The sequence below is a fragment of the Heloderma suspectum genome, chromosome 2, assembly GCF_057233095.1.
Source record: "Heloderma suspectum isolate Gila_16-S chromosome 2, 16-S_ref, whole genome shotgun sequence".
NCBI classification, from domain to species: Eukaryota; Metazoa; Chordata; class Lepidosauria; order Squamata; family Helodermatidae; genus Heloderma; species Heloderma suspectum.
In genome coordinates, this window is record NC_139459.1 from 374,988,021 (window position 1) to 375,006,822 (window position 18,802).

The window sequence follows — 18,802 nt, forward strand, 5'->3', positions numbered from 1 at the left end:
AAGGCCTTCTTAAATGAACAATGCAAGGAAATAAAAGAAAACAACAGAATGGGAAAGACTAGAGATCTCTTCAAGAAAATTGGAGATCTCAAGGGAACGTTTTGTGCAAAGACGGGCATGATAAAGGACAAAGAAGGCAGGGACCTCACAGAAGCAGATGAGATTAAGAAGAGGTGGAAAGAATACACAGAAGAACTATACAGGAAAGATCTTAATGTCCTTGATAGCCATGATAGTAATGTCCTTGATAGCCATGATAGTGCGGTCACTGAACTTGAGCCGGACATCCTCGAGAGTGAAGTCAAGTGGGCCTTAGGAAGCATTAGTAACAACAAAGCTAGCGGAGATGACAGTATTCCAGCTGAGCTATTTAAAATCCTAAAAGATGATGCTGTTAAAGTGCTGCATTCAATATGCCAACAAATTTGGAACACTCAGCAATGGCCGCAAGACTGGAAAAGGTCAGTTTACATTCCAATTCCAAAGAAGGGCAACGCCAAAGACTGTTCAAACTACCGCACAATTGCGCTCATTTCACATGCCAGCAAGGTGATGCTCAAAATCATACAAGCTAGGCTTCAGCAGTATGCGAACCGAGAACTACCGGAAGTACAAGCTGGGTTTCGAAGAGGCAGAGGAACTAGAGATCAAATCGCCAACATTCGCTGCATCATGGAGAAAGCAAGAGAATTCCAGAAAAATGTCTATTTCTGCTTCACTGACTACGCTAAAGCCTTTGATTGTGTGGATCACAACAAACTCTGGCAAATTCTTAAAGTGATGGGAGTACCAGACCACCTTACCTGTCTCCTGAGAAACCTGTACGAGGGTCAAGAAGCAACAGTAAGAACCGGACATGGAACAACCGCGTGGTTCAAAATTGGGAAAGGAGTACGACAAGGCTGCATATTGTCACCCTGCTTATTTAACTTATATGCAGAGTACATAATGAGAAATGCCGGGTTGGATGAATCAGAGGTCGGAATTAAGATTGCTGGGAGAATTATCAACAACCTCCGATATGCAGACGATACCACCCTAATGGCAGAAAGCGAAGAGGATCTCAAGAGCCTCTTGTTGAGGGTGAAAGAGGAGAGTGCAAAAGCTGGTTTGAAACTCAACATTAAAAAAACTAAGATCATGGCATCTGGCCCCATCACTTCCTGGCATATAGAAGGGGAAGAAATGGAAGCAGTGACAGATTTTACTTTCTTGGGCTCCAAGATCACCGCAGACGGTGACTGTAGCCATGAAATTAAAAGACGCTTGCTCCTTGGGAGGAAAGCTATGGCAAACCTAGACAGCATAGTAAGAAGCAGAGACATCACCTTGCCAACAAAGGTCCGTCTAATCAAAGCTATGGTTTTCCCAGTAGTAATGTATGGCTGTGAGAGCTGGACTATAAAGAAGGCTGAGCGCCGAAGAATTGATGCTTTCGAACTGTGGTGCTGGAGAAGACTCTTACGAGTCCCCTGGACTGCAAGGAGGTCAAATCAGTCCATCCTAAAGGAAATCAACCCTGAGTGCTCATTGGAAGGACAGATACTGAAGCTGAAGCTCAAATATTTTGGCCACCTAATGCGAAAACTCTCTGGAAAAGACCCTGATGCTGGGAAAGACTGAAGGCAAAAGGAGAAGGGGACGGCAGAGGATGAGATGGCTAGATAGCATCACCGATGCAATGAATATGAACCTGAGCACAGTCCAGGAGAGTGCTCAGGACAGGAAGGCCTGGCGTGCTATGGTCCATGGGGTCACGAAGAGTCGGACACGACTGAACGACTGAACAACAACAACAAGAAGACTCCCCGCCCCCACCCCTTTGCACACGTGGGAGGGAGGGAGGCACTCCCTCAGTTCAAACCACGTAGCTGCCATGTAAAGGAGCCGTTCCTAATCCTGCAGAGAAACCGAAAAGCAGAAAGCTCTGAAAAGGATGTGGGTTTTTTGCTTAATGTAGAACCACCCTAAAACTGCCAAGGCCATACTCCCCTTATACAAATCTATGATGCAACCTCACTTACAATATCACATACCGCTCTGGTCACTGCATCTACAAAAGCACATTGTAGAGTTCAAAGAAGTGCAAACAAACCATGCTGGCTGAGGAGTGTGGGAGTTGTAGTCCAACACACCTGGAGGTCACCGGGCTGGGGAAGAGGGATTTGGATGTTTTCATGGTAGGGGGGGGACACAGGAAGTGATCGTAAACTGAATCAAACCAGCAGTCTATCAATGGCTACTGCTAGTAGCTCTATGCTACCTCCAGTAACAGAGGCAGTATGCCTGCGTACACCAGTTGCCAGGGAACAGGGGCAGGAGGGTGCTGCAGCAATCCTGTCCTGCTTGTGGTAGGCTTCCCATTGGGGCAGCTGGTTGGCCACTGAGTGAACAGACTGCTGGGCTAGATGGGACCCTTGGTCTGACCCAGCAGGGCTCTTCTTACGTTCTTCTTATGCACTGCCCCTCAAAAAAGGACATTCCAGAGTTGGAAAAGGTGCAGAAAAGGGCAATCAAAATTACCAAGCTGCTGGAGCAACTCCCCTATGAGGGAAGGTCACAGCATCTGGGACAGCTTAGCTTAGAAAGAAGGTTTTGTGGCACTAATGCCCTGCCTGACTTAGGGAATCAGGAGTGCGTGGGTGTTTGTGTGAGCCTGCTCTGGCGCACTCTTGTCTCGCAGGACCAGAAAAGAGGCAGGCGTGCTTTGCCAGCCACAGAGGTGCCTTCTCTGGGTCCATGTGAGAGAGTCGGGATGCCTAGAACGAGTGAAGAGGAAGACAGGACTGAGGTGATTCCCTGCCCTGCCTCCTGCCCCAGGGAAAGGGCTGTTTGGATCATGGCTGGGCCAAGGTGGGATCAGTGGGTGGCCACCCTGGGGACCCGTGAGCTCCATGTGCATGTGGGTGCAAAGGGCTGCAACGGATAGAAAATGGCACGCAGTGGGTGGGAACCCCAGGGGGAGAGATGTTGCCAAAACACCCGCAGTGGAGAACTTCTTTCTTCCTTTCTGCAAATCCTGGGGGTCCCATCTATATGGGTCAAACCGTAAATCACTTTCAAGCTCCCGTGACTGTCACCCCTGGCAGCTGTTCCAGCAGACCGACCTGAGGGGGATGAGCAGCAGTGTAGCGGCAAATCCAGAAGTGCGGCGTCCCTTTGTGACAGTCACAGCCACGCCCCCTTCTAAGATAATCAACCTTGTAAGGTATTCAGCCTTCAACTGGGATCCAGAAACAGTGAAGCTGAGAGTAAGTGTGGTGGTGAGAGTGACAGACTGGGAGCCGGGAGATCCGGGTTCTAGTCTCCACTCGGCCACGGAAGCTCACTGGGTGACTTTAGGCCAGTCACAGACTCTCAGCCCAGCCTACCTCACAGGGTTGTTGTTGTGGGGATAAAATGGAGAGGAGGAGGATAACGTAAGCCGCCTTGGATTCCTTGCAAGAGAAAAAAAGGCGGGATATAAATGCAATAAATAAATAAGGCAAGGGTATTTCCATTGGACATCTGAGAAAAAAATGTGTGGGGGCAGTCAAAATCTTTTTCACCCACTCAAACACGAACATTTTAGGTTTTCAAAATAAGATACTCCATGGAAGCTTCACCTTCTCAACTCAGCCCTCACGGACAGATCCCTTCTCATTTAAGCAGCCCCCTGGCACACACCCTTAGCGCCCCAGCATTACCCATTAGCCTTCCCTAAGCTCCATCATTATGCCTCTCCCATCCTGCAACAGAAACATCCACACACCCAGCTGGACTGAACCACACACACACACACGCACACTCTGTTCTACCCTCTGCCCAACTGATCTTTTCCTGTTTCCCTCCCTCCACCAGGGTTTGTCTGCCCAGGTCCATGCCAACCTTGTACCAGAAATTGTAGCTGAGAGAGCAGGTTGCATTTGGCAGTTCTGCTTACCGTAGAAACTAATGTTCAAGAATTAACAGTGCAATCCAATGGGTGTTTAGTTCGAATTAAATTTACAGAGATCTTGGGAAGGCAGCTAAACTTCCTAAAGGGACATTATATCCAAATGGTGTGAGGAAAAAGCAGAACATAATAATAATGATAATAATAGCTTGTATAATCAAAATTAAGTTTCAAACAGCTATGTAACTTTAGATTACAAATTAAATTTAAATTTAGATTGTAAGCTTCTAGGGGCAGAGACCTGACTTTTTTGCTTATGATTCTCTGTAAAGTACCACATATATTGTAAAAACCAAAGTCTGTGCATCTTCTGGAAGCAGCTGAAGACATGTTTTATTCAAACTGTCTTTTGGTGACCAGCAACAGGGAAAGATAAAGTAGATTTATTAGCACATTGTTACCAGCCCTGAGCCTTTGGAATGAAGTAGACTGTGATGGAAGGCAGAGGGCATCAACCAAAGCAACGCCATTTTATGTTTGGACCTCCATCTTGTGTGAGCCTAGTTTCTTGGCTCTGTATTCTAGTAAAAGGCTGTGCTAGAAAACTTTGCTTAAAAAACTTGGCCATGCTATCTTTTTCGTGTAACTCTTACCACAGGTTTGTGGTTAAGCCATTTCCTATGCAACTGGAAAGAACCGTTTTGTTGATTCTCATAGAGTTGCGTTGCATTGTCTAAAGGTTACAGGAAAATGGGAGGGGGAGCAATGGAAGGAACAGCCTGTGACGAATGTCAGGTATAAAGAGTGCAAAGCACCATGTGAAGGGGTTCGTCTTCATACCTGCCTGTATGAAGACAGATCCACCACAGCTGTGTTTTTCCTAACTGAATAACAAGGCTTTTTGCAAGAGTGAACTGGCCTGTGTGGTAAGAATTCTTTAATTCCCACTACAGCTCAACCTCAACACATCCAATCAATTAATTAAATAAATAATGCATCAGATATGGACAACAGTGATGATGTATTTTTTTCTACCTGAGATAAAATAGTGACCCTATCATATGGGTAGAATAAGGCCCCACGGCCATGGGGTTTACTCTCAAGTATGGGGACTTACTCTCAAGTAAGCACAACGCAAATATATGGAGGAAATAAGTGTGAGGGGGGGAGAGGGAGAACAAGAGAAAAGCTGCTTTACTTAACAAATGTATTGGAAGACCATCAGGGTTGCTGGTAATGTGCAGTTTAGGCCCTCACCCTCTGCAGGAACAGGCAAGAAGACATGCAGCAGGCTGCAGCCTTCCCCAACCTGGCGCTCTCCAGATTTCATAGAATCATAGAATAGTAGGGTCGGAAGGGGCCTACAAGGCCATCGAGTCCAACCCCCTGCTCAGTGCAGGAATCCAAGTCAGATTTGCTGGCTGACAACTCCCATTGGCTCCAGGCAGCATATCGGCTATGCTGGCTGGGAGGGGGGATGATAGGATTTGCAGTCCAACGTATCTGGAGGGCACGGGGTTGGGAAAGGCTGGGTGTGAGATGCAATGGAGAAGTTCTGCGGCCCCTGCCGAAAATTGTGCAGAGGCAGGCGAGGCAGCCACTGCATCAGGGCTCCCAATATCCACATGTAGGTCTTCTCGGAAGTAAACATATCGACTTCAATGGGGTTTATTCCCAGGTATTTCTTATCATTTTAATTTAATTTTTAAAATTTCATTTATTTCTCACTCACGTAGACGTCCTCCTCCTTCTCTCTGCCCTCCCCACGCCCCACCCCACTCCCCGCTGCCTTTTTTGGCTGCTGCCACCCCCCACCAGACTGACTGAGCTGACCCATCTGAGTCTGGTGTTGGCTGGCATGTTCTCGGGCGCATTGCGTCTGCGTGCTGAGTCGCGGCCGCCCTACAACTGGCTGGGCTTGCTGGGGGACAAAACTGACAATTGGGATCAGCGTCTCCAGCAAGCAACTTCGCCGGCCCACGTGCTCCCGCCCTTCCCTGAAACCAGTCTCAGCTGCAGGCGTGGCGGCAGCGCCTCCCTCGCTCCATTTCCGAGCGAGAGAAGGTGGGCTGCAAGAGAGGGCGAATTATAGTAGGGTTGGAAGGGGCCTACAAGGCCATCGAGTCCAACCCCCACAGGAGACAGCAGCCACTGAATTTAGCACTGACCCAGGAAAGAAATAGCAGCAATAGTTTGGGGCAGACATTTATTTACAAATAAGGGGTGAAGGAATGGGAAGAGAAACGAGGCAAAAATACGATTTATAAAGTACCAATTCCCTGTTTGGAAACCCAACACAGACTAAAACAATAAACGACTACCAAGGAGGTCAAATCAGTCAATCCTAAAGGAAATCAACCCTGAGTGCTCATTGGAAGGACAGATACTGAAGCTGAAGCTCAAATATTGTGGCCACCTAATGCGAAGAGAAAACTCCCTGGAAAAGACCCTGATGCTGGGAAAGACTGAAGGCAAAAGGAGAAGGGGATGGCGGAGGATGAGATGGCTAGATAGTATCACCGATGCAATGAATATGAACTTGAGCACACTCTGGGAGAGAACGCAGGACAGGAAGGCCTGGCGTGCTATGGTCCATGGGGTCACGAAGAGTCGGACATGACTGAACGACTGAACAACAACAAACCCTAGTCTACTCACGCCTCCGAGTCGGGTCCGTGGTTAATGCCAGGGCTCCAGCACCTTCCACCCAGACCAGATGGAAACCAAAGGACCAAGAAGGATGGCTGCATATCTCTTTGTATCCTGTTCCCTACCAGCTTCTTGCTCTTTCGTCCCTTCTCCCTTCCCTCCGGGAGGATGAGCCGGGTTTTTCACACCTCCCCAGCTGTGCTGGCCCCTTGGCAGGCCGAGCTGGTTTACGACCTTGGGCCCCTGATCAGGCCTCCGTCCTGGCACCTACAATCCTGGCATGGCCCACATCTCTTCCTCCCTGCAGGTACCCTGACTTGTAAATCTTCTTGCAGGCTCCCACACCTTCCTACCATAAAACACTAAAACACAATCTAAAACTATGCAAAGTAAAATTAACTCTTTCCCACTGCATCTTTGGCCCCGTGAGGCCTCTTCCTCGACACATGCCTGGCGCTTCAGGGAGAGTAGACCGCTCTAGGACTCTTCCAGCCGCCTGCCCTGTCCCACAAGTAAACAATGGGGGCAGCGCCCCCCCATGCTACTACTGCTGCTGGGGCCAGCAGCAACAGCCCTGAACAGGTGGCCAATGCTGCAGGATGACAAGGGCAGAGCTGGGCACGCAGGCTGAGGGCAGAGCTGGGCAGCTGGGTGGGAAAAGGGTCAGGAAGCTGAGGGGCTGGCTAGGGACAGTCGAGTTGTGAGGCATGGCTGCTGCTCAGGGGCTGGAAGGTGGAGAAGCTGAGAACTGAGGATGAGAATAGGGGACACTGAGAGGAGGCTGCAGAGCTCCCTCTCTCTCCCCCTTTGTCTGGCCAGCTGTGTGGTAGATAAGAGGCAGCTGCCAGCCGCCCACACTCCCTTCCTCTGCTCCCTCCTCCTCCCCTAGCAGACTGACCCGGCTGGGAGCCAGCTACACAGCAGGAGCGAAGCCCCAGCGTGACCTGCCACCACTACACCACTGATGAGAGGGGGAAGCAGAACCACGACACCTGCCCTGCTGAACGTTTAATTTTTCTCCTCTTCCCTCCCCGTTCCTCTTGTGTGTTGTGTCTTTGTAGATTGTCAGGGACCGCCTTGTTTTATTGGTTATATGTAAGCCGCCCTGGGAGCCATTCTTCAGCTGGGCCGCAGGATAAAAAATACATTAAGGGCACAATACTATGCCTGTTTAGACAGAAAAAGTCCTACAATTCCCAGCATGCTCCAGCCAGCATGGATGGGCTGGCTGGGCCATGCTGGGAGTTGTAGGACTTTTTTCTGTCTAAACAGGCATAGGATTGCACCTTAAATATTTGAATGATCTGATTGCCCTTATAGTAGTTCAAGGAAGAAATGGCAGGCAGAAGAGGGATAGAGGAGAGGGGGGTAGATCTGGCTGGGTCCCCGCGGGCAGGAAGTATTGGTAGCTGTAGAGGAAAGGTGGCTTAAGGGGAGGCAGAGGAAGAGAGGGGCTGTATTGCAGGGGTAGGTAACTTGGTGTCCTCTAGGCGTGGGATCCTGATTTAAGCTGGGCTTCCCTACCCTCTCCTTCCTACCACAGCCCTTCCAGCCCATGGAGACCAGTGGCTCCAATTTTCAGTGGGGCTGTGAATCCAATCTGGGTTTCAGTCAGAACCAGCCAGAACTTTTAAAGGAGCTCTCAAAGGTTCAGGACCCTATCCCCAAAATGGGGATAGCTCCTTTAGAGTCTGGCTGGTTCTGACTGAAATCCAGAATGGAACAGCAGCCCCACCAAAATTGGAGCCACCAGCCTCCACTAGTCCCCTGAAAATGCTATGCAGAGTCCAGAGACCTCGCTGTATAGGGTGAGCTGTAGTGTTGGGAGCCAGAGCAGATCTCCTTAGGTAGCTACAAGAGAGGGCCTTCTCAGTGGTGGCACCCCTCTTCTGGAACAAAGTCCCCAAAGACATGCACCTGGCACCTACCTAGTTATGTAACTTAGGGGGCACAGGGCAGGTCGCTTGGCACTTTGAAGGGCTTTTGGAGGAGTCATCTAGGAACCTAGGAAGCAGCTAGACCATCTGATACGCTCGTTATAAAAAATGACCAGTTGGTTCACTGTGTACACAGTTCGTGGAAAAAAATCAATTCTATTGAAAGATTTAACTTAACCGCGTTTATTCGCGTTAATAAAATAACGTTTATTGAATGAAAACATTCAAAGTGTTGTATCTTTTATCTTTACCAAACTTCCTTAAGTACAATGTTCTCGGTCTAAACTAAACATTGACTGGGTTACTTTGAACTGTAGGTGTCTCTTAACCGTTCATGATTTGTTTACAGGCTGTATGTTATTGGCATATCATTGCACTTTGGGCTGCAGTTGTGTTTATAAAAGTGTACAGAAACTTTTTGGTGTTCATATTTGACTTTGCTCCAATTTGCAATTTATTTTTCCGTAATTATAGTTGACATTTTTTTGAAATTGAAAATAAAAGTTTATATTGAGTTTTAAAGATAGTTTTATGGACATAAATAAACTGCTGACTTTGAACTATAGTGAAAACCGTTGTTATTCCTCACATCTGTGTCAAACACTCTCCAACGAAGTGTGTTTCATGAGAACTGGTCAACTGGAAGGCAGTCAAAAACAGATGAGCAACTAACTCCTGACTTTGAATGTTTATTTCTCTCTCTCTCTCTGTGGCTGATCAGGCTGTGAAAATCATGGGATCATATACAGGTGGAGATAGATATGACAACGACATTTTAGAGAGAAGGTGGAGGATTTATTGCAAGGCCCAAGTTGGACTGCAGTTCTGAATGTAACAGTAGACACAAGTTTGGCTTTCCAGCCCCAACTATTTGACTACACAGTGCAATGTTGGCTACAAAGCCCCACATTAAGTACGACAATACAACACATATTACCCTCTCCGCAATGCACTGGCAGAGAGATGCCCCTCCCGATCTCTGCCCCCGACATACTTACACCACACTGCTATGCCAGCCAGGCTGGACCTGCACGCATGCTGCTTTTGGACCAGGGAAACTGACCAAGCGCACTGTTAAGTCCAACTGTCCATTGGTCCCTTCCTCCTCAAAGGAACCTTTTAAACTTCGTACATGCTCAGGAGTCTGAGCCTGAAGGGCCTTAATGTTCCCAATTCTTTATACTTCATCATGTCCAATCCCTGAATGATTTTTGTCAATTGCCCTCAAAGTCTCCTTCAGATGACCATGAAGCGTTCCTTTTGTTATTATTACAGCTTCGGCCTTTATGTTAAACAGTCCACTTTTATTTAGAAAATACTTTACATTCTTTGGAGTTGATCCTCAATTGCGGTCTTTATGTGCGCCTACAGCTGAGGTCCTTCTCTAAACAAACTCATTCACTCTTCATCTCCAACTACGTACAAATTCTTTGGCAGTTCATAGAGGGAAGTAGATCTTGGAGGACACTTTACAAATGCAACATCTGAAACATTTGCAACTGGTTACGTCTGTTCAGATTCTTACATGCAGTTACAAATGGTCGTACTTTATACAGGAACTCGAGAGACCATGCAAAGTTCACCTTGGTGCCTCCTGGTCTACAAGGCTACCCAGGGGTCTTTCAGGAAGGTTCTAGAAAGAATCTAAGTGAATATAGGAGAAAGGGTAGGAATTAAGGAACAACTTTATTGACAGGAAAGATAGATTAATAGATCAATAAGCTTATATGGAAGAAAGCAGGGATGTGGGGGAATCTAGTCTGATTTAAGCTTTCTAAAAGGTTATGAAAACATACTAATACATAGCAACATACAGAAATATGGCGAAACTAGGAGAGCAGTGTGCCAGCAGCTGCTCTTCCTGGTACTCGTGCCTTTTTTAGGGACACAGGGTTTCATGGGGGACTCTTTCCTTGCCCTACCTGGAGAAGCTGGGGATCGAACCCGGGACCTTCTGCATGCCAAGCGGGGGCTCTACCACTGAGCTACGGCCCCTCCGCTAAAACACTGGATAAAATGTGCACTGTTGTTCGTTATGAATGGCTAAAACATCCCATTAAACTAAGGATCGCAAAATGGGTGGATCCCAGAAGCTCCTTCTCCAGTTAAATTAAAAACCAAGAACGCCTGGCGGACTGCTCTAGCGTTCGAGAATGGCACCCATTTTTGGAAAGCAAGAGTTTCCCTCGTTGGAAACTTCCCATGAAAACTGAGCTCACATTCCACTTATTGGACTTTAAGGGGAGATAAAGGGAAGGACTTCTTCACACAGGGCACAGACTATGGCGTTTGCTACCACAGTACCTGGTGATGGCCACCAATTTGGATGGCTTGAAAAGGGGGCTGGACAAATTCCTGGAGGAGAAGGCTAGCAACGGCTACTAGTCCTGATGGCCATATGCTACCTCCAGCATCAGAGGCAGGATGCCTATAGACAACACTTGCTGGGGAACATGGGTGGGAGAGTGCTGTTGCGCTCGTATCCTGCTTATGGGTTTCCCACAGGCAACTGGTTGGCCACTGAGTGCACAGAATGCTGGACGGAATGGGCCCTTGGTCTGATCTAGTGCGGCTCTTCTTATGTTCTTAAGGTGCCACATGATTCTTTGTTGCTGTTGCCAAAGATTTAAGTTGGCTCTGGTTCTTTATACAGGCATCCTTTAAATGGATACTAAGATGTGAAGTAAGAAGCACTTTCCACACTCCAGACATTTCTATACTTTTCCTGCTGTGTGTGTCCCTTGATGGGAGGTGAGACCTGATCTCTGAGAAAAGCTCTTTCCACATTCAAAACATCTGAATGGTTTCCCTCCTGTGTGAAGTCTCTGATGTATGGTAAGGTGTCCACTCCGCCCGAAACTCTTTCCACACTGCAGGCATTTTTATGGTCTCTGCCCTGTGTGTGTTCTCTGATGCCAAGAAAGGCACAACTGATCAGTAGAAGTTTTGCTAGTCTGAGCACTTCTATGATTTCTCACAGGTGCAACTGTTCTGGTGTCTAATGAGCCTTTCCCTCCTACAGAAGCTCTTTCCACACTCCAAGCACTGAAAACGTTTCTTCCCTGTGTGGATTGTTTGATGGGAAGTAAGCTGCTCTTTCAACATGAAGCTCTCCCCACACTCCAAGCATTCAAATGGTTTCTCCCCTGTGTGGGTTCTTTGGTGCCGAGTAAGGTGTGCCCTCTGACGGAAGCTCTTTCCGCACGCCGCACACTTAAATGGTTTCACTCCTGTGTGGATTCTTTGGTGTTCAATGAAGTGTCTCCTCCGACTGAAGCTCTTTCCACACTCCAGGCATTTAAACGGTTTCTCCCCTGTGTGGGTTCGTTGGTGGTCAGTAAGTTTTCCCTTCTGACTGAAGCTTTTTCCGCACTCCAAGCACTGATAAGGTTTCTCACCTGTGTGGATTCTTTGATGACAAGTAAGTTTTCCCTTCCAATTGAAGCTCTTCCCACATTCCAAGCATTTAAATGGTTTCTCCCCTGTGTGGATTCTTTGATGGTCAGTCAGGGTTCCCCTCTGACTGAAGCTCTTTCCACACTCCAGACACTTAAATGGTTTCAGTCCAGTGTGGATCGCTTGGTGTTTAATGAGGTTTCCCTTCCGATAGAAGCTCTTTTCACATTCAGGGCATTTAAATGGTTTCTCCCCTGTGTGGATTATTTGGTGTTTCACAAGGTTTGTCCGCTGACAGAAGCTCTTTCCACACTCAGAGCACTGAAACGGTTTCTCCCCTGTGTGAGCTTTCCAATGATAATCTAGGCTCCATTTATAAGTGAATCGTTTCCCACATACTGGGCACTTGTACCCATCCTTTCCTTTGTCCATTTTTCCTTGGACTGAGACTTCATTGATGTCGCCCCCTTGATAAACAGAAGGCACATCTTGTTGCTTCTGTTTTACTCCACTTCTCCTTCTCTGCTGTCCTCCCTTTTTACCTCTGGCTCCTTCTAGTAACTCGTTGGCTGGTTCTTTCTCATTCCTGCTCTCCCATCCATCAGCTGTTGAAATGAAGCGACAGGAAGGGAGTTAGAGCCCAAGAAATGGAGATGGAGCTTCAAATGAGCTTGAAATGAGCCTGACCAGTCCCTGGCCAGGCCTCACATGGTGGCCATTTTGTGGTGGTGCCAAGGACAATTTCTCAAATTCCCAGATGCATCCATAGGCCCAAAATAGCTTCCCACCGCCAATTTAGTCCATTGGCCTTTCCAGAGATTAGACCCCAAAACACTTATTACAGCAAAATAGTCCAACAAGGATAAATTAAGACATGAAATTGAACAGAATATAGAATACAACTATTCATAAAAAAAAAACTAAATGCTAAACAGACATATGAAGTTAACATACATCCAGCAACCAAATTTACGATATACAACAGGGGTCCCTAACCCAGTGCCCATGAAGTTCTCCCCTGCCCGTCCCTTCAAAATAATTCTTAAATAAAAAACCTTGGAAAATGTTAGGGCAGGCTTCTTTTTCTCCCTTTCTAGCCATTCCCTTTCTCTCCCCAATACCCCTTTGCCTGGCTGCTTCCCCTCCCTCCCAGACTCATGATTTCTCTCCGCCACCTCTCTTTCGCACACTTCTGACTAGCCAGGCCCTCAGAGCAGCCATTAGGTGACAAGCCACATCCTCCGTGGGAGCCATTTTCTAGTGGTCCCCACAGCAGTTTCCCAAATGTGCCCAGATGTCCAAAAAGGCTGGAGGCCCTTGTTCTAAAAAGTACCTGTGCCTTTTATCTCCCAATAACTGTTACTGTCAGCCAAGAATTCATTGTGTCCGCACCTTATTTGCTACAGCAAAATATCTGGCTGCTTGTTCTGTTTCAGCTTACTTATGCCTTAGGTTAGAAATACCTTCAGCGAAGGAGAACGCACCCCCTCTTGAGACAGTCAGTTCCACTCTCAAACAGCCCTGTCCCTTAGGCATTTTCTTTTAAGGAGTTTAAGAATTTCTTGGCCATGATACAAAACAGGGAAGGGAGGTGCCATATTGAAGTCACCAAGCCAGGAAGCAGCCCCTGAGCCATCCTGAAGCTAAAGGTTTCGCCTCCCAAGACAGAAGTCCACTGAACAGATGGGAAGAAGAGGATGCTGGATACTGATAAATAACTGGCAATGTATGAACAAGGGGGTGCCGTACCAAGAGAGGCCACGATCCCAGAGTTCTCCTGCATGACTGCCCTGTGCAGCGCCCTTTGGTCCGGATCCAAGAGAGCCCACTCCTCCACGGTGAAATGCACAGACACCTCCTCAAAGGTTACCCGGCCCTGGAAAGAGAAGAAGAAAAGTGAATGTGATGCTTCTTCCCCTTCTAAGGAAAATTCAAATGTGGATTTAAGGCGAGGCATTTGCAGGCTCAGCTGCAGAGCGGAAACCTTTGTGAGTGGCAGCGACGACCTTCCTAGTGGGCAGAAGCAAAGGGAGCCGGCAGATCCTACCAGGCTCAGAGAGACGTCCAGATTGAAGCTGGATCAGCTGCGCCGATGGAAGCGAACTTCCCTGCCCCTTCGTTCCCACAGCAGCCCCTCCAGCTCTCTCAAAACACTACAAAGAGAGTCAGGAGCCTCTTCTGAATGGGGGAGCTGTAATGGGGGCGAGGGGGATCCCCAAAAATCAGGCATAGGGACCTTCCATGAGAGGAGCCTTTTCTCGAGCAGAAGGCAGATCTTGGCTCCAACCCCAGGGCTGTGACCTGCCGCCTCCCCCAGAACTTTTAACCTACCTGTGGCTGCACGGCAGCTGCTCCCACTCCGCCACAGAGGGGAGACGACCCAGAACACCTTGCCAGCACCACTTCACTGCCTGTGAGGGAGACAAAGGCAGATGGAATATGTTTTATTTGTATTTATTTTACATAAATAGGGGGCTGTGCTTGCGTAATTGAGATAGGGAACGGACAAGGAAGAGACAGGCAGTGACTAAGAGGGGATCTTCTCTTCCACACTGGCTGTCCTGCATTTCCAGCTAGATGGCCGATTTTGGCTGTGCAGCTGGGGGACTTCAGGGTGTGGGGAGACTGGATGACACATTGGAAGTGTGATACCGGCACTGCCAAGGTCCCTTCCCGTCCCCACCCCTGTCAATGCCCCTTTTCTGCCCGCTCCACACTGCCCTTACAAGTACGGAGTTGGGGAACGACCCAGGCCTCCGACAAGGTGGGGGGGGCGGGGAGTGCGGTTCATGGGAACTGAGCTCAGAGCGCAGGCTTTGAACATGGTTCCCATAAACTGAACAATCCTATGGCCGTCTAGCTGCTACAGGATTGCGCCCTCAGTTACTGTTTAACATCTTAATGCTCTAAACGATAGTTATTTCTAGGTTTTATAAAACCCTACGCCTACGGCTCGTGGCTACAAAATGGTAAAGTAATAAGGAGAATAATATAGGTCGGGATAAAAGCCAAAGGGTCCTCACAGCTCTCGACGTAAAAGGCTGGACCTGAGGAAAAGGTCCTGGTGGCAGCGTTCCTGGGTGTGATGGAAGGTGTTGCCTGCTGTGGGAACGGCCTCATTGAAAAGGCCTTTCTCACTGGTAAATAGGCAGGAATGCCACACGGCCCCCAAGAGCTTCTCTGAAACTGAATCCTGGCCCTCGAGCAGGATTCTTTCCCAGCACTTCCTGGAGATGCCAGGGATTGAACCTGAGACCTTTTGACCACAAAGCATGTGCTCTACCAATGATCAACAGCCCTTTCCCAAATGCTTTAGATGGGTTCAGAGGAAAAGAGAAGCAGTCCACAGGTTTCTGGCATATTCTAGGCAGGGAGGCCAAGCACAGAGGAGACACATTAGTCTTACCCAGGGAGGTGGCCTCTCCGCCAGCCTCCAGCACGATCCACCTGGACAGCACTCTCTGTGGGGTGCCCGAAGGAGACTTCTTGGCCTCAGGGAAATTAGTGGCCTCTTGCGTCAATGGCCCTTGGACCTGAAACAGCAATGGGGATCCCAAGCAGGAAGTGGGAAGAAGGATTAGAAGAGGAAAGGGGACATGAAAGGGGCAGGGAATGAGGAGAGGAAATATGTTGGGTCATCCCCTTTTTAAAAGGCATCAAGAGAAACTGGAGCTTCTCTCATTCTCAAACTCCCAGCATGCCTCAGCCAGACATGCCAGCTGGGGCGTGCTGTGAGTTGTAGTACAAGAATTCTAGACAGCATCAGGTTGGGGAGGGATGTTTTAGGATGTCTTCACTCACACCCCCAGCCACGTGAAGCCGCCAGGATGAAAGCCTCTCACCTGGCGTTTTTCCTGCCTCCTCTCATCTGCCTGGCTCAGGAGGAAACCTTCTGCCAGGGCCACCGCCTGGGAGCTGGTCTCCGCTCCACACTCTCTCACCCAGCTCTCCATCTCCGGTGGAAGGATGGTCAGGAACTGTTGTAGGATCACCAGGTCCAGGATCTGACTTTTGGTGTGTCGCTCTGGCTTCAGCCACCGACAGCAAAGATGGTGAAGTCGGCTGCAGATCTCTCGGGGTCCCTTGGCCTCCTGGTAGTAAAACGGCCTGAAACACTGGTGCTGTACGTCTGAGCTGAAGGGGTCTTCACCCAGCATATTCTGTACAGTCGCGTCCTGGAATTCTCTGCTGCTCCCAATCTGGATGCTACAGGGGGCTTTTCTTGCGTCTGGGCCAGCTGAATTTTGATTTTCTGTCCCCATGTTGTTGTCCAACGCAGCCTCCATCGGGGTGAACAGATCACCTTCACCTTTTGCCAAAACGTTTAAGGCAGGAACTGTTGTAACCGTTGTGGCTTAAATCCTGCAAAGCCTACATGGCAAGGGAAAGAGAAAACGATTGGGTCCAGCAAATGACAGGGTCTCTTCCGTGTAGGAAAGGAATCAAACACTGAAAGAGGCGCCAGAAACTGGGGAGAGGTTCCTTCACCGATGCGATTGAGAATTAAGTTCTAATTTACTGAAAATAAAATTGCCACGTTCATATTCCCCTTATCCATGGTGTGACCACACTTACAATACTGTGTACAGTTCTGGTCACAACACTTAAAAAAGGATATTGTGGAGTTGCAGAAACAGGCAACTGAAATGATCAAGGGGCTGGAGCAACTCCCCTATGACAGAATGTTATAACATCTGGAACTGTTTTGGTTAGAAAACAGGCGAGTGAGGGGAAATATGACAGATGTACAAACTTATGCATGGTGTGGAAAAAATGGGACATTTTTCTCCCTCTCTCATAATACTAGGACCCGGGGTCCTAGTATTATGAAGCTGATTCGTGGGAGATTCAGAACAGATAAAAGGAAGGATTTCTACACACAACGCACAGTTAAGCTATGGAATTTACTTCCACAGGATGTAGTGATGGCCACCAATTTGGATAGCTTTAAAAGGGGGTCAGACAAATTCCTGGGGAAGAAGGCTATCAGTGGCTACTAGTCCTGATGGCTACACGCTACCTCCAGTATCAGAGGCAGACATTCGTCAAGGCCACAGTAGATGGAGGAAGTGGGATGCTTCAAGGCTCCGGTCTCATACGCACACTTAGGGAGCTGACAGGGAGAATTGTTCTCCCCTTCTCATAATACTAGAACCTGGGGCCATCCCATGAAGCTAATTGTTGGGAGATTCAAGGCAGATCAAAGGAAGGACTTCTTCACATAGCAGAGAGTTAAACTATGGAATTCGTTATCACAAGATGTAGCGCTGGCCACCAATCTGGCTGGCTTTAAAAGGGGACTAGACAAATTCCTGGAGAAGGCTACCAATGGCTACTAGTCTTGAGGCTATCTGCTACCTCCAGTACCAGGGGCAGTATGCCTCTGTATACCAGTTGCTGGGGGTCATGGGCGGGAGGGTGCTGTTGCACTCGTGTTCTGCTTGTGGGTAGCTGGTTGGCCACCCTGTGAACAGAACGCTAGCCCAGACGGACCCTTGGCCTGGTCCAACAGGGTTCTTTTTATGTTCTTAACAATAAGAAACGCAGCACAGGCCTGCTGAAATGAATGGGACTTAAGCCAGTCGTTCCTCAATGGGCCTACTCTGCGCAGGACTGGCACTGGATCCGACCCTTGGGCTGTTGGGTGGCTCGGAAGCATCATTCAGAACCGCGTTCAGCCACGCCTGGGCCGCCGGGGCAACCTGGCTTGAACCCGGCTCCAGGAGCAGTGCGGGGCCCGAAGGGAGGCGCCCCCAGGGGCGGCAGGGGGCGGGCAGGGGGCGGCCAGGGGCCCCTGCGGCTGGGCGAGGGGGAAACGCGCTCGTCCAGCGCCCCGGGGGCGGACCGCGGGCGGACCGCGGGCGGACCGCGGGCGGACCCCCCCTCCCCCCCCAGGAAGCGCCCCCTTGCTGGCCGGTCTCCCCCCACTGGGGCTTCTCCCCAGACTCACCAGACCACGGAGGATACGCCAAAGGGGCGCTTCCGGGAAGAGGAGGCAGGACCGGAAGTAGCGCCCAAGCCGCCGCCGCCGCCCCTTTGCCCTTCTAGGAAGCCGCACTCTCTGGCTTTAACCCCGCGATGGACTCTCGGGAGTTGGCAAAGCCGAGGGCCCTGATGCCCCCTTGCCGGCCCAGCAAGAGTGAGGCCAGGGACGTGGTTCCAAGTGGCCCTCCCCCAACCTCCTGCCCTCCAGGTGTGTCAGACTGCAATTCCCATCATTCCCGGCCAGCATGCCGCTGAGGCTGGAGCAGCCGTCCAGACATGCTGGACTGCAACTCCCATCATCCCCAACCAGCACAGCGATGGAGTTGGAAGTGGCAGCCTCCCCCCAACATGGCACCTTCCAGATGTGTTGGACTACAACTCCCAACCTCCCTGGCCAGCGAAGCTATGGGGTTAGAAGCAGCCCTTTCCCAACCTGGTGCCATCCAGGTGTCTGACTCTAATTCCCATCATCCCCAGGCAGCATGGCCATTTGAGAGTCCCAGTCCAATGCATCTGGACGGCGCCAGGGCAGGCTGGGCAGAACCCTGCCACCTCGATGCCTTGGGTTGATTTGCGAGCACGGTGGGAATGCCAATCTTGGCCAGGAAATGGAGAGAGCAGCAGTTGCCAGAAGAAGACACCATATTCTTATTACTAGACTTTTTATTATTATAATTACACACACAGACAGAGAAAAACTCACAGGCAGATGTAAATAGGTAAATACCATCCCTGTCCCCCCCAATTCTGGGAACCACAACGATCAGTAAAAAACAAAAGAGGGGGTCTGCTTTAGGGCTGGGCAGAGACCCCCCCAACCCAACTCGGAGGCCGCTTCAGGGCTTCTGAGGAGAGCCCCGATTTGCTTTGGGCTGATTCAGGGGGCCTCAGTCTGCTCTGGCCTCCAGATTTGAAGGACTGTCAGAGGACGGTCCTCTAGGAACCTGAGACAAACCCTTCC

General features: G+C 49.4%; 1 protein-coding gene across 1 annotated transcript; it reads right to left on the reverse strand.

The window, feature by feature from the left end:
* Positions 1 to 9,233: 9,233 nt before the first annotated feature.
* LOC146356206 (uncharacterized) lies at positions 9,234 to 17,880 on the reverse strand. The gene is made up of 6 exons (XM_084831632.1): positions 17,807 to 17,880; positions 15,699 to 16,227; positions 15,263 to 15,389; positions 14,188 to 14,267; positions 13,606 to 13,732; positions 9,234 to 12,461 (listed from the first exon to the last, which is right to left on the reverse strand). The coding sequence occupies exons 2-6, from the start codon at positions 16,140 to 16,142 to the stop codon at positions 11,425 to 11,427; spliced, it is 1,815 nt and encodes a 604-aa protein (XP_084687758.1). The 5' UTR covers positions 16,143 to 16,227; positions 17,807 to 17,880; the 3' UTR covers positions 9,234 to 11,424.
* Between the last annotated feature and the right edge of the window lie 922 nt (positions 17,881 to 18,802).